Source organism: Meles meles, chromosome 9, assembly GCF_922984935.1.
Source record: "Meles meles chromosome 9, mMelMel3.1 paternal haplotype, whole genome shotgun sequence".
NCBI classification, from domain to species: Eukaryota; Metazoa; Chordata; class Mammalia; order Carnivora; family Mustelidae; genus Meles; species Meles meles.
In genome coordinates, this window is record NC_060074.1 from 41,504,684 (window position 1) to 41,520,330 (window position 15,647).

Consider the following 15,647-nt stretch of genomic DNA (forward strand, 5'->3'; position numbering starts at 1 on the left):
GCTGCATGTCGTGGCCTTCGTGGCCTTCGGACCCTCTCAGGCCCAGACTGTGGTGTTTACTACTATTCACGTTGTTTGGTTTGGGCCCAGTGGTTCCCGCATGACAAGGTTTGCAGGATCTTGATCTTTTTGTCATTTAAGGTCACATTTACGAATGAGGGGCACATCCAGATAAATCTGTGATTAGGAATTGCTGGACAGGATGTGGCTGGTGAGTCAGGGACTGCCCTAGTCATCATCCTCCAGACCTACTTTCTCTATCTTCTCATTGAACACTCGTAGGGAACCTGGTCAGAGTGGGCGGGGCAGCGGGCAGATGACTCAGTGAGCTGTCCCTGTCGTCCTTGCCCCGATGCTCCAGGCCATTGCCCCTGCCAAGAAGGAAATGCACCGTGCCAGACTGTGTGTTCTGAGAGCCTGGGAGGACTCTTGGTGAGTGCTGGTTCTGCCCCTCCCTCAGGCCCTCCATGCCTGGCCTGACTCCTCTTGCAGTTGTGCAGGGAATCCAGTGGGATGCCCCTCTTGAATGGAGGTCAGGAGCCAGCCTGCCCGGTGTCCTGGCCCCTGCCTGCTTCCTTAGCCCGGGACGCAGGGCCTCAGTTTCTTCTCCCAACACCTACTTTATGAGGTTGTGGAGAAGATGTCATGTGCAAATATCTGTAAACACGCAGCAGATTTCCTGAGACTAATGAGTGCCCAATTCTAGTGGCTGCCACTGTCATCTGACACTTTCGTTGCTGTCCCTGTCACAGGAGCTAGTGCATATGTACTTGAAGTCCACATTGTTCATTTAAGCATCACTTCTTTTTTTTTTTTTAAGATCTTATTTATTTATTTGAGAGAGAGAGAATGAGAGAGAGAGAGAGAGCATGAGGAGGGGGAGGGCAGAGGAGAAGCAGACTCCCCACTGAGCAGGGAGCCTGATGCGGGGCTCGATCCCAGTATCACGATCTGAGCTGAAGGTAGTAACTTAACCAACTGAGCCACCCAGGGGCCCCTTAAGCACGACTTCTGTATGTCTCTGGCATGTCGCCCTTTTCACCGTGGTCTCTCAGAGATCATTGCCGGTGTTTAAGGACCACCTTGGTTAATTCTTCCCAGGCTACTGGAAGATATTTGACTGGCTGGGGTGTCTTAGACTTGTTTGGAGGAGCTATTTTCTCATACCTCCTGGATGATCATTTGTATGAAAAGATGGAAGCAAAAGTTCACATTTCAAATAAAACTTCTAAAGCTCTTTTTTGGAGTCTTTAGCATATATTATAAGCTGAAGGTTTTATTTTGGTTTATTTTTCATCACAATTAAATGTACTTTTTTTTTTAAAAGACTTTATTTATTTGACAGACAGAGATCACAATTTTATTTATTTGACAGAGATCACAAGTAGGCAGAGAGGCAGGCAGAGAGAGAGGAGGAAGCAGGCTCCCTGCTGAGCAGAGAGCCAGATGCGGGCCTGGATTCCAGGACCCTGGGATCATGACCTGAGCGGAAGGCAGAGGCTTTAACTCACTGAGCCACCCAGGCGCCCTTAAATGTACTTTTTAATCTCCATTACCTATTTCCTCCATGCTCCCATCTCTCCACCAACCTCCCCTCTAGTATTGTTTATTCTCTGTAGTTAAGAGTCCGCGTCTTAGTTTGTTTCTCTCTTTTTTTCCTTTGCTTATATGTTTTGTTTCTTAAATTCCACATATGAGTGAAATCACATGGTATTTGTCTTTCTCTGACCGGTTTATATCACTTAGCATTATAGTCTGTAACTCCATCCATGTTGTTGCAAATGACAAGATATCATTGTTTTCTGTGGCTGGATAATATTCCATTCCATCCGTTCCATTACACGCACACACATACAAAACACACAACACACACACACACACTACATCTTCTTTATCCATTCATCCATCACTAGATGCTTGGACTGCTTCCATATCTTGGCTATTGTAATAATGCTGCAGTAAACATAAGGGTGCATGTATCCCTTTGAATTAGTGTTTTTATATGCTTTGGGTAAAAACCCAGTAATGTGGTTATTGGGCCTTAGGAAAGTTCTATTTTTAATTTTTTGAGGACCCTCTATACTGTTTTCCACAGTGGCTGCACCAGTGCTCATTCCCACCAACTGTGCATGAAGGGTTCCCCTTTCTCCTCATCCTTGCCAACACCTGTTGTTTCTTATGTTGTTGATTTTAGTCATTCTGACAGGTGTGAGATGATACCTCTTTGTAGTTTAACTTGCTTTTTCCTGATGATGAGTGATGTCTATCATCTCTTCATGTGTCTGTTGGCCATCTGTATGTTTTCTTTGGAGAAATGTCTGTCTGTATTTTCTGCCCATATTGGATTATTTGGGTATTTTTTGGTTAGGTTGTGTCAGTCCTTTATATATTTTGGATACTAACCCTTTATTGGCTATGTCATTTGCAGATACCTTCTCCTATTCAGTAGGTTGCCTTTTAGTTTTGTTGATTGTTTCCTTCACTTTGCAGGAGTTTTTTATTTTGATGTAGTCCTAATAGTTTATTTTTGCTTTTATTTCCCTTGCCTCGGGAAACAAATCTAGAAAAATGTTGCTGCGGCTGATGTCAGAGAAATTACTGCCTGTTCTCTCTTCAAGGATTTTTATGCTTTTAGGCCTCATATTTAGATCCAATCCATTTTGATTTTTTTTAATATGGTGACAGGAATGGCCCAGTTTCATTCTTTAGCATGTAGCTAGCTGTCCAGTTTTCCCAACACCATTTGTTGAAGAGACTTTCCCCAGTGCATATTCTTGCCTCCTTTGTTGCAGATTAATTGACTATATAATTGTGGGTTTATTTCTGGGTTTTCTGTTCTATTCTATTGATCTGTGTGTCTATTTTATGCTAGTACATACTGTTTTGATCCCTACTGCTTTTTTTTTTTTTTTAAAGATTTTATTTATTTGATAGAAAGAGCTCAGGTAGGCAGAGCGGCAGGCAGAGAAAGAGGGAGAAGCAGATTCTCTTCTGAACAGGGAGCCTGATGTGGGACTTGATCCTAGGACCCTGGGATCATGACCTGAGCTGAAGGCAGATGCTTAATGACTAAGCCACCCAGGCACCTCTCCTGATTCAGTTTCATTGCTGGTAATTGGTCTGTTCAAGTTTTCTATTTCTTCCTGCTTTAGTTTTGCTGGTTTATATGTTTCTAGGAATTTATCCATTTCTTCTGAGAAGTTGTCCAGCAATGTTGGCATATAGGTTTTCATAATACTTTGTTATAATTGTTATTTCTGTGGTGTTGTCTGTTATTTCTCCTCTTTCATTAATGATTTTGTTTGAACCCTTTTTCCCTCTCTTCCTCTCTTTCTCTCTTTTGATGAATCTGGTGAGAGGTTTATCAATTTTGCTAATCTTTTCAAAGAATCAGCTCCTTCATTGATTTTTTTTTTGTCTTGTTTTGTTTCTGTATCATTTATTTCTGCTCTAATCTTTATTATTTCCTTCCTTTTGCAGGGTTTGGGTTTTGATTGTTCTTTTTTATCTCCTTTAGGTGTAAAGTTGGGTTGTTTATTTGAGATTTTTCTTGCTTTTTGAGATAGGCCTGTATTGCTATAGACTTCCCCCTTAGAACCCAATTTTGCTACATCCCAAAGATTTTGGGCTATTCTGTTTTCATTTTCAGTTGTTTACATGTAATTTTTGATTTCTTGATATCTTTGTTTTGTAGCATGTTTAACCTCCATGTGTTTGTGGCCTTTCCAAATTTCCACACTGGACCCAACAGATTTAATAGACATAGAGAATTCTATCCTGAAACAGCAGAATATACATTCTTTTCAAGTGCACATGGGACATTCTCTAGAATAGATGAGATATTAGACCACAGAACAAGTCTCAACAAATGCAAAAAAACCCGAAGTCATACTGTGCATCTTTTCTATTTATTTATTTATTTATTTGAGAGACAGAGATCACAAGTAGGCAGAGAGAGAGAGAGGAGGAAGCAGACTCCCTGCTGAGCAGAGAGCCCGGTACTCGATCCCAGGACCCTGAGATCATGACCTGAGCTGAAGGCAGAGGCTTAACCCACTGAGCCACCCAGGCGCCCTCTGTGCATCTTTTCTGACTACAGTGCTATGTGATTAGAAATCAGTCACAAAGCTTTATTTGTTTTAATAATTTTTTTAAAAAAATTTTATTTATTTGACAGAGAGAGAGATGACAAGTAGGCAGGGAGGCAGGCAGAGAGAGAGGGGGAGGCAGGCTCCCCGCTGAGCAGAGAGCCCAAGAGGCTCGATCCCAGCCCTCTAGGATCATGACCTGAGCCAAAGGCAGAGGGTTAACCCACTGAACCACCCAGGTGCCCCAATAATTTTTTTAAAATAAAGAATTCACATACATGGTACAGAAATTGAAAGGATAAAACGTTTATAAAGAAGGTTTCCTGGCTTGCAGCGATCCCGTCATTAGAGGTGACCAGTTTTTTTCCTTCTTCACCCACAATGTTTCTGCAGTTTGCTTTGAGCACTTGACAATATCTCTGAGAGGTTGTTCCTGTAAGTGCATGAGGAAGTAGTTTTGTTCTCTTTAGTGGCTGTGTAGTATTCCATTTTATGAATGTACCACAATTTGTGTAGCCAGTCGCTACCAGGCTTACCTTGATTAGTATTTGGGTTATTTCCACTCTTACTTTCTTCACAACGAGTGAACATGATATGGCGGTTCTCATGAAGACATATTTGTTGATTAAATTTATGGAGGCACTGTTGCTAAGACAAAGAAGTATATTTTAAAGTTTGCTAGATTGGGGTGCCTGGGTGGCTCAGTCGGTTAAGTGTCAGAGTCTTGGTTTTGGCTCAGGTAATGATCCCATGGGTCAGTAGATGGGGCCCCATGTCAGGCTCTGTGCTCAGCAGGGAGTCTGCTTGAAGATTCTCTCCCTCTGCCTCTCCCCCTAGTCACGCATGCACAGGCACATGCTCTCTCTTCTCTCTCTCTCAAATAAATGGATCTTAAAAAAAAAGTTTGCTTGATTTCACTAATGTTCCCCATAGGGGTTGTACTCATTTATACTGTAGCATATGAAAGGCAGCAGGGTCTGTTATCAAACTTTTGATACTCTATAAATCTGGTAGGTTAAAAAAAAGTATTTAGTAATTTTAATTTGCATTTATTTTACGAGTTAGATTAAACATTTCCCCCTGTGTTTGGATCCATTTTTTTAAGCTTTTATTTATTAATTTGAGAGAGAGAGGGTGAGGGAGGGAGAAAGCATGAGTTGTGGGGGAGAGTAAGAGGGAGAGGGAGAAGCAGACTCTCTGCTGAGCAAGGACCTCAGTGTGGGGCTCGATCCCAGGACCTTGAGATCATGACCTGAGCCGAAGGCAGATGCTTAACTGACTGAGCCACCTAGGTGCCCTATTTTTTTTTTTTTTTTAAGATTTATTTATTTATTTCAGAGAGAGAGAGAGTGTGTGTGTTTTCGGTGGGGAGGGGCAGAGGGAGAGCGACTAGCAGACTCTGCACTAAGCTTAGATCTGGTGGCAGGGCTCGATCTCATGACCCTGAGATCATGACCTGAGCCAAAATCAGTAGTCAGATGGCTAACCGACTATGCCACTCAGGTGCCCCTGGATCCATTTCTAACACTATATTAGAATAGGTCTGATAGTCTCTCATGTTCATTCGCACATTTCCATCTTCTTTTGCCTAGTTCTTCTACATTTGCGTTTCTAAGCAGACTTTATTCAAGCGTCTGCGCAGCTGTGCCATTTTTCTTTTGATTCAGTTATATGGTTGGTTTTATTCCAAATCCTGTATTCTTTTTAACTGAAATAGAGCATCATATGGAAAAGTACACTTTCTCCAAGTGCACAGCTCGATGGATGTTCCAGATAAAGAAACAGAACATTAGCAGCCTCCAGTAGCTCTCCCATGTATCCTTGTTCCCAAAAGCAACTACCGGAAGCAGCTAGCTTCTAACACCATTGATTAGCTTTGCCTGGTTTATCTTAACTTAATATATGCATATGAGATTTTATAAACACAAAATCTTCTTTTGTGTCTGTCTTCTTTATTTCAGTTTTGAAGAATACATTGTGTTATTAGCAGTAGATGGTTTATTCTCCTTGTTCTGTGGTTTTCCGTTATATTAATATATTACAGTATATTTATCCAGTCTACTAGTGCTGGGTGTTTGGGTTGTGTTCATTGTAGACCTGTTAACAGTAGTGTTGCCATAAATATTTGTGTGGGTTTTGATGAGGAGTGTTTGGGTGGAATTGCAGAGCCATAGGACATACATGAGTTCAGCTTTACTGTTTTCCATAGTAGTTGCCCCAAAGTGCCTTCCTGCTAGCATCAGGTGGGTGTTCTAGGTGACCTGCATCCTCACCGATACTTGATGTCCATCTTCTTCAGTTCAGCCCCCATGAAAGGTACAGCATGTTGGGATTTTAATGTCCAGTTCCTAGATTATTAACAAGGTTGAGTGCATATTCATGTGTCTTATTGATTGATTGTTAAATAACTGTTTGAGTCTTTTGTCCATTTTTCTGTTAGTTGGCCTGTTTTCTTCTGATTGTTTTGATTTTTTAATTTTTTGAAAATATTTATCAGAATAAGCGAGGGGGGGAGTCTCTCTTTTTAAGATTTTATTTATTTATTTTTGAGAGAGAGCGAGCGAGCAAGCGCAGAAGCTGGGGGAGGGGTAGTGGGAGAAGCAGGCTCCCTGCTAACCAGGGAGCTCAGTGCAGGACTTGATCCTGGGATCATGACCTGAGCTAAAGGCAGATGCTTAACTGACTGAGCCACCAGGTGCCTGAGAGAGAATCTCAAGGAGACTCCATGCTGAGCTGGGAGCCTGATGCGGGGCTCGATCCCATGACCCTGAGACCACGACCTGAGCCGAAACCAAGAGTTGGAAGCTTATCTGACTGAGCCACCCAGATGCCCCCTTTCTTACTGATTTTTAAGTTCTCCTACCCTCAGGAGAATTTCAGAAAGTGTCTGAAGGTTCACCTTGGTTTATGGCTTTCCTGGCCTGCCTCTGAAGATTAGGAGAGAAATGCTTCCACCATTCTATGATATCCTTTCTCTTTCAGTCTCTCTTGTCTTGACAGTTTCAAGGTCTGCAGGGTGCTGTCACTCTCTGGTTAGTGGGTATCCAGGTCATGGTCTGTCACTTTGCTCTGTAGTCTTACTCTGCCCTCTCCCTTGGTACCAAGTGTGCTTATTCATCACTGAATCTCTGTGATGTCACTGATTGGTCCTGTCAAGTTCATGTATGACGCTCCTTTTAATTTGCGTTTATCATTTCAGTTGATTTAGTTATGTGAGCCATTTCTTTGCTTGAAAAATACAGGGCATTTTTGGTCTCTAAAGTCTTTTCTGTGTGAAGGCTAGATTTTGGGAATAGTGGGAAGAGTTTTACCCTTTATGCACCATTCCTTGGCTTCTAAGAGTTGTGGTCTTGGCTGCTATCCAAGCAGAGGACAGTTTTATTTGTAGGAACATCTCTTCCTGCCTTCTTCCTGTCCTGTGAGCTGGATGAGCAGCCAGGAGAGGTCTCATCCAGCACCTGCTTCTCTCTTGGGGCCTGTCCTGACCCCTCTGTCTCCCAGATCAAGGAACTGAAGAAGAAGCCCTGTGCAGGACAGCTCTCTTACTGGCAGCTGCTCATTTTCCTTTTCTTCTGAGGAGACCCTTCTGTCCCCACTTTTCTTGTGCATTGGCCCCAGGGTGGTGTTAGGGAAACAAAGAGGGCCAGGCAGGAGCCTTTGTTGGGGTGTGTGACACTGCTAGTTGGTGTTTGGGAAGCTTCCTCAGAGCTAGAATGCTGTTGAGGACCTTGTCAGGAGACCAGCATGAGGAGGAGCCTTTCAAGGAGATGGAGTCATGACCAGAGAAGATGATGGGACAGAAGCAGAGATAGACTTTTATTTGGTGGGAGTCTTCTGTGACGATTCCCATGGTCTGGAACATGGACTGTTGGTATTGGAACGGTCTCAGGAAGGAGGTGCCACATGGTCCTGTCAAATAGATACTGCTCTAAGATCAGGCCCGAGAGCCTAGAGCAGCGCTGGTGTGTGTGTGTGAGAGAGAGCGTGCCTCCACACTCAGATGACACTGGGGTGTAACACCGACATGACATCCCCCGTGTTCAGAGGGGTGTGTGGAGGTAGCTGCTCTGGCTCACACAGCTCGGCAGAGCTTCAGACCCAGAGGGATGTCCTAAAGCCACGCCAGTCTTGTGCACATGGGTCCCTTTCAGTCCCATAACAACCCAGGTAGCTAACTTTTATCCTCCTTTTCCAGAATAGAAACAATGACAGTCTGCCCATGTTTCCTGGCCAGTCAGTGGCTGGGTAGGGTTCAAATCTGAGTCTCTCTGAGGTTTCTTTACACCTGCACAAGTAAGAGTTTTTTAAAAGGGCTGAAACCAGGTTCTTGGACATTTATCTGTCAGTGTTTACTCCCTGTAAACAATCACACAGATTGAGGAAGGGATGTCACTATTGTTTGTTTCCTATTATTCCCTGCCTTTAAACACAACAGTTTTGTCTATAACTTGCTGCCTCATGGTGCCCAGTACTCATGAAGCTATTCCACGGTACCCCACTCCTTTGTCTTGTGGAAGACGGGCCCAAAGATCCATCTTCTCAGATGACATAGGCCGAGTTCTGGAATAATGTGGGCACTTCATCTTGTAAAGGTTGTCACAGGAGTAGCAGAAGCAAGACCTAAAATAGAAAGGACATAAAAAAAAATGTCATTGTTCTCTTCTTTAACTATTGTATTGCAAAACTCTTAATATAATCCCTGAGTTATGAAAAGAAAGTATATTCTTTCTTTAACTGTATTTATTACACTGACAACAATTTTAAAATATTAGATCTCACCCCAGAATGAATAATAAAGAAGTGTTTTCTGAGATTTTATAGGCAGTTACTGATGAAAATACCTTAAAGTACTGACCTCAGGCCATTGGCAGTTGCCAGCTCTCCCATGGCCTTCCCTGACCACCCTGTCTGTACAAAGCATCCACCAGCCCCATTCCCACACCCACCTTGTCTTCAGGACCTGTATCGGTGTCTGAAATAGTGAGTGGGAACCTGGCCTGTCAAGTCTTGGGATCTCAGATCTAGAGCAGACACTTAGCATGTGCTTGCTGGGCAGATCCTGGGATATGGGCTGTTCATGATGCTCTCCATGTCTAAAGGACAGTGGCTGCCACCCCATACCCCCACCCTCAGGAGGGGAATCCAGCTTCTCCAGTCGTCTGTTTTCTCTATCCTCCAACTCACTGCCCCTCCTGCCCCCAGCTTCCCCAGTCTGGCCCCTACTGTAGTTATCCTGGTGACATGAGAGAATGAACCATGGATTTGTCACCCAGTTCTAATTATCCCCTTCTATGATTAAGATTTATAGGTGGTTATAGAAATCACCAAAGAGATCATTTATAAAATACCATTTCTAAATTTTTTGAACCAGAAACACGATCATCTAATAATTCAAATTGGGTGTTGCTAGTACAAATTAAAGCTAAAAGATGGGCCAAAATCCAAAAGTTAAGTAACATATTTTATTGGGGAAGCAGGCATTTTCCTAACACTGCTGGTGGGAATGCAGATGGCATCAGCCCCGTGGAGGGAATTTGGCAGCAAAATTACATATGTGCTTGCTCTTCGTGCAGTTCTGCTTCTAGGAACCTTTCTTCCAGATATGCCGGGAAGAATGTGAGGTCAGTGAAAAGGCTATTCATTGCAGCACTATTTGAGGTAGGAAAGGATTTTTAACAACATAAGGTTTCTGTTAATAGGGACCTGGTTGAGTAGACTCTGGTGCTTCTGTCCAGCGGAGCCCTGTGCAGCTGTCAGGGAGAGTAAGGGAACACTCCATGTTGCTGAGGAGAGGTGGGCAGAGTAGATAATAAATGAAAAAGAAAAGGCAGAGAAAAATATGTGTGATATACTACTGTTTTAAAAAGGGGGACTATGAATAGATATATATCTATAATAGATATAGATATATGTATTTGTATCTGTCTTAAAAAGGAAGGATAAACCATACTCGTACTTATTTTTTAAAAGCTGCCGATGGGGAAAGGAGGGAACCAGGGCTGGGGGGACACAAGTCGAAGCTGGACTTCTGACTGTACCTGTTTTTTAGCTTTGACTTTGGAACCATGTAGATATTTTACATCATTACAAAACAAAATACATAAAATGTTACAACTTTTGACAATGTTTACCAAAATTTTTAAATTTTTCCCTAAAAAGTTTATGCTGTATTTAGCTCCCATCATCGCTTGAGGAGAACTCTTTTCTCCCATACTTCTGCCAACACCAGATTACCATCTTTCAAAACTTTGCCAGTCTGATAGGTGAAAAATAGTTGGCTACTTTCATCTCTGTTGCCCAATGACTAGAGCGGTTAAGCATCTTTTTATTTATTAGTCCTTTGTATTCTGTGGAATGCAAGTTCATGGCTTTTCTTGGTAAGAAAGATTTTTCTATTGATTTGTAAAAACTCTTTATATGTTGTAGATAAAATTTTCATTTGTTGATTATTACCAGGTTCTTGACCTCATTTCCAGTTAAGTTGTTCAAGCCCTTGAGTATAGTAGCTGGTTGTTTTTCTCTTGTCATACAGTACAGAGTTTTATACAAGAACATTATGTATGATACATTTGAAATGCTAACATCATATTTAGAGTAACTTGGACCAGCTTTTCCTAGACTGTTCAGGTGCTGGACCTCAATCTGTGAGCTCTTTGGAGTGATAGCAGTTGTGTTTTCTTTCCTTTTTAAAAATTTCCTGTGGCTTATTACCATGGTCTAAGTGGTAGGTGGTTGGTGAATATCTGCTGAAGTTGGTTTTTGGTGAACGTATCAACTAAATTTGATTGTTTTTTAAGTTTGAGACTTTTCTTGATTTTTAATGCTCCATGATGATCATTTTTATGTTTGGTTCAATTGAGAACCTGAACGAGTCTGCTCTTTTTCATTAAAAAAATGTATGTGGTGAAAGTAGAGTTTTGGAAGTTTGTATAGTTGTTAGTGTTAGTCCTTTGTTCATTGCTCTATCGCCTGTATTTCTTGTTTCTTTCTAGGTCATCACTCCGTGTAGGAAACTCATCTTGTGTGCCGATAACAGGAAGGAGATGGAAGAGTGGATCGCAGCGCTGAAAACCGTCCAGAATAGGGAGCACTTTGAGGTCTGGAGAGAGAAACATCCCTTCTTATTGCTAGCCCATTAATATTCTGCCATCGAGCATCAGCCACGTGTGGACTGAGCCGTCTGGCACTCACTTTCTCGCATATTCCTGGTAAAATTAAGGCTTGTTGCTTGTCCTTTTGGCTGATGCTGTTCTCCTCTCCTCTCTTGGAAACTTTATTGAATCCCATTCAAGTTACCACATTCAAGGATGTCGAAGGGACACCTTATCTTTGCCATCCCTCTTCTGTTCTTGCAGCCTACCCAGTACAGCATGGACCATTTCTCAGGGATGCACAACTGGTACGCCTGCTCCCACGCGAGGCCGACCTACTGCAACGTGTGCCGGGAGGCTCTGTCCGGGGTCACGTCACACGGGCTGTCCTGTGAAGGTATGAGCGGCGTGGTACTCTGCTGGGAAACGTGGTCTGAGGTTGGACCTGATGAAACCTTAAAAAATCTTGAATGGTCCCCACAAATCAGTCAGTAGAAAGTAATTTCTGGGACTCCGTGCTTTGTTTATTTTACCTACTAAGGAGTCTGATAAATTATTGTGTATTAGTAACGGAACAAAGTAAAAAGTGAAGTGGTAATGAGACACCGAGAGGAAACACGAAGAACACAGAGGAAAAGAGGTTACAAATCTGTGCTCCCTGAGGTAGGTATGCCCTTCAGTAAACTGAGCTGTGAATAAACCCATTAAACGTGGTCTTCCGGACCTGGAGGGCAGCTTACAGCGGTGCACAGAGCAGAGGGCAGGAGTGGAGGCAGACCAGTTCTGGACCCTGGGCCAGTTCCCCCCCTGCTCCTGTTCTTGTACTGCCTGTGAGGTTAAGAATGGTTTGTACATTTTAAATGGTTGGGGGGCACCTGCGTGGCTCCGTTGGTTAAGCGTCCAGCTCTTGATTTTAGCTCAGGTTATGATCTCAGGGTTGTGAAATCGAGCCCCATGTTGGGTTCCGTGCTCAGCACAGTGGCTGCTTGTCCCTCTCCTCCCTCTCTGTCCATGCCGCACCTTCCCCCCATGCACTCACACTCTCTTGAATTAAAAAAAAAATTTTTATAAAAAGATTTATTTGACAGAGTGAGAGTGTAAGCAAGGGGTGAGAGAGAGGGATAGGGAGAAGCGGACTTCTCACTGAGCATGGAGCCCAGCATGGGGCTCTGTCCCAGGACCCTGAGACGAACCTGAGCTAAAATCAAGAGTTGGACACTTAACCGACTCAGCCATTCAGGTGCCCCTAAATAAATAAAATCTTTCAAAAAAAATGGTGGAAAAAAATAAAGAGACAATTTGGTGACATAGAAATCCTGTGATTTTTAAATTTTGGTGACTGTACATGCAGCATGGTTCGCGGTGGCTCTCGTGCTGCTGGGCAGGGCTGAGGAGTCGGGTCAGAGCCCGCGTGCAGTCCCATAAAGCGGATGCCCGCAGTCCTGGATGCTGGTCTCACTGTGCTCAGACTCTGCACGTGCCCCCACTGTGTTGTTTACAGCATGGAGTGTGCACCGTGTTCATTCCCGGTGGTCCTGGAAGAGCAGGGCACGTCATGCTGGACGCTCCCCTCAAGCGCGGGGAGCACTGTGCCGAGCGAGGCTCAGGGTCGAGGCTTGATGGTACGGCATCTGTTCTCTCACAGTGTGCAAATTTAAGGCCCACAAGCGGTGTGCAGTGCGCGCAACCAACAACTGCAAGTGGACCACACTGGCCTCCATCGGAAAGGACATCATTGAAGACGAGGATGGGGTATGCATGGGGGAAACTGACAACCCTGCACCAACCCTCTCCCCATTATGCTGGCATCAGTGCAGGAGGCCCTCTGCCCCCACTGGCCTGTGCTCACTTCTCCTGCTCACACTGGGTGTGGGGGGCTCGGCATGGTCCACTGCGCCTCTCAGCCTGGCCTGTCCCTGTGAGTCCTGCTGTGCCCACTGGCGGCAGGAGTGGGGTGCCGGGCAGCACGCTGCAGACCCTGCCCTCCCCCTGCTTATGTCGGGGAGCAGGTCTTCATTGAGTTATTCCAGAGCGTTTTCGCATGAGGGCTTCCTGGCCCTGTGTGTGGGGCTCTGGGGACGTCCCTAGGGCACACGTCTCTGTGCTTTGCAGATTGCCATGCCGCACCAGTGGCTGGAAGGAAACCTGCCCGTGAGTGCCAAGTGTACAGTGTGCGACAAGACGTGTGGAAGTGTGCTGCGCCTGCAGGACTGGCGCTGCCTCTGGTGCAAGGCCATGGTGAGTGGGCAGGCTGCATGGGCCTGGCACCTGCTCCCTGTGCATTCTCAGCCGGCCCCGAAGTGCCCACTCCCGCGGTGGCAGGGAGTGTTCCGGGGGATGCCAGTGACCCCTTGTGATGCGTTTCAGGTGCATACGTCCTGTAAAGAGTCCTTACAGACCAAGTGCCCGCTGGGCCTGTGCAAGGTGTCAGTCATCCCACCCACGGCGCTCAACAGCATCGATTCTGACGGTGGGTGCCTCGTGCTCTCCTGGCTCACCCACGTTCTCCCCTTCCCTGCACCAGAATGGGTGACGCTGGTGATTTGGGGATGAGGTCGGGAAGCGGTCAGGCCTGGCGGCTGGGGCGAGAAGATGTGCACAGAGGTGGTAAAGGAGTCTGGCGGCCATTGAGCACACTTGGACGGGAGCTGGTGCACTGTGCTCTCCATCTGCTGGCTTCCATCGGGCAGCAGATGTGAACCAGCGTGCTCACCCGCGCCTGCTCCCCTGTCTAGGTGGTAGATGACAGTGTGTATTCACAGGCCTAGGTAGGAGGTGGGAAACTGGGGTATGGATCTTAGGAACTAGCTCCTCCAGATTGAGAGCAAGAGAGAAGGACAGCAGTGAGGTACATGGTCTTTCTGAACTTGAGTCATGTAAGCACAAAGTCAAACTGCCTGGGACCCCCATCATTCTCCATGGGGAATGGGGGTGGGGAAGATTGTTTCTTGATCTCTCTGGCTGGCGACTGGGTATGCACGTGGAAGTTACAGGTCTCTTGCAGGTGTTGGCTGCTTTTTTATATGATGGGGCCCCTGCTGGGCTTTTGGACAGCTTTCTCATTTTCCCCTCTTCCTTTCGATCCTCACATCCAGGCTTTTGGAAGGCCACATGCCCTCCATCCTGCACAAGCCCACTGTTGGTCTTTGTCAATTCGAAAAGTGGCGACAACCAGGGTGTGAAGTTCCTCAGAAGATTCAAACAGCTGCTGAACCCCGCCCAGGTCTTTGACCTCATGAACGGAGGACCACACCTCGGGTAGGAAGCTTATAAAGTCGATCTTTCTTGGAGTTCTAAAAATGTTTGAAGGTAATGCATTGCTCGTGAACAAAATGATTCAAATATACAAATTTAAATAGGAAATAAAAATAGCCTCTGTTGAATAGCGAGTAGAGCTGCTTGTCTTTCTAGCTTTCACGTGTGTCTTTCAGTGGTGCAGACACACTTTGAAATTGGTTCCCTCCTGTTACCTCCCGTCACAGCGGCCTGCTCTTCGTGTCTGTCAGCAGGGGCGTGTCCTCAAGCCAGCCATTACGGGTCCTCTCATTCTCAGTAGTGGAGCCTGGGACTGAGGAGGACGTGTTTCTCCAGTGAGGCCCCCAGGAGAGTCTTCATTTGGGGAGACACAGGAGGTCTCTTATCTCACAGGTACCCTGTACTTACAGGGCCCGTGACATGTGCAGACATGTGAAGCCCAGTGTGTGCGGCAAAGTAATTAGGCCTTTCTCTGTTAGCTGGGGATCTGAGGTGTGTTCTTTTTCCTTTTGTACATTGTGTAGTTTGTGGAGAACATTTGCTGCTGTAGTGAGCTCTTAGCTTCCTTGCTTGGCAGCACCAGTTCAAGGTAGGGCTCTAGGTGGTGGCCTTGCCTGGAAGGGAGATTGTCCAGGATATTTGTTGTGAAAAGAGCTTACAGAATGTGTTCTCTGGTGTGTTTCGGCCTTGGAGGCTCTTGGGAGTGTGTTGTTCTGCAGCCAGGTGTTGCTGGAGCAGGAGCTTGGGCCCCTGGCAGGGGAAAGAAGCATGCCCACTGGCACCCTAGGGGTCTGGCATGTCGCTTTTCCTCATGGGCAGCAAGGCCCCGCCTGGAAGCAGTCATGGGTGGCAGCTTGCTGGCCTGGTTCTCAGAGGCCACGCTCCACGCATTTCTGCACGTGGACTGCTCAACTCTTGGTCTGTGTGTGGGAGCACAATACACTCTTGGTCTAAGAGTCTTAAAAAAAAAAGTCATTTTAGTTAAAAAATAGGACCAGTGGTGGGATCATCACGTGCCTTTGTATCCCAAACTGGGCCTGTAGGCAGCAGGGCCCCAGGTTGTTGAGTGGGGCCTGTGGAATGGGCGGGGCAGGCCCTGCAAACCCCTACCCCGCCCCCTGCAGTCAGCCCTGGGAGTTCCCTGGGGACCAGCCCCCTGTGGGAGCCCCTGCAGAGGTGCTGTGTGTGTTGGTTTAGTAAGTTCCGGTTTCTG

The 15,647-nt window shown here is 45.5% G+C and overlaps 1 protein-coding gene across 5 annotated transcripts in view; it reads left to right on the forward strand.

Moving 5' to 3' along the window:
- DGKD (diacylglycerol kinase delta) overlaps positions 1-15,647 on the forward strand; it is a 113,833-nt gene that overhangs the window by 64,611 nt on the left and 33,575 nt on the right. For 4 of the 5 annotated variants that reach the window (XM_046018558.1, XM_046018560.1, XM_046018559.1 and 1 more), the window contains 6 exons: positions 11,081-11,185; positions 11,444-11,576; positions 12,825-12,931; positions 13,292-13,417; positions 13,547-13,649; positions 14,275-14,437. In XM_046018558.1, the coding sequence (XP_045874514.1) occupies positions 11,081-11,185; positions 11,444-11,576; positions 12,825-12,931; positions 13,292-13,417; positions 13,547-13,649; positions 14,275-14,437 (737 nt within the window). Of the gene's footprint in view, positions 1-7,090; positions 7,096-11,080; positions 11,186-11,443; positions 11,577-12,824; positions 12,932-13,291; positions 13,418-13,546; positions 13,650-14,274; positions 14,438-15,647 lie in introns of those variants that run through there. The other variant, XM_046018561.1, reaches the window with a different exon arrangement.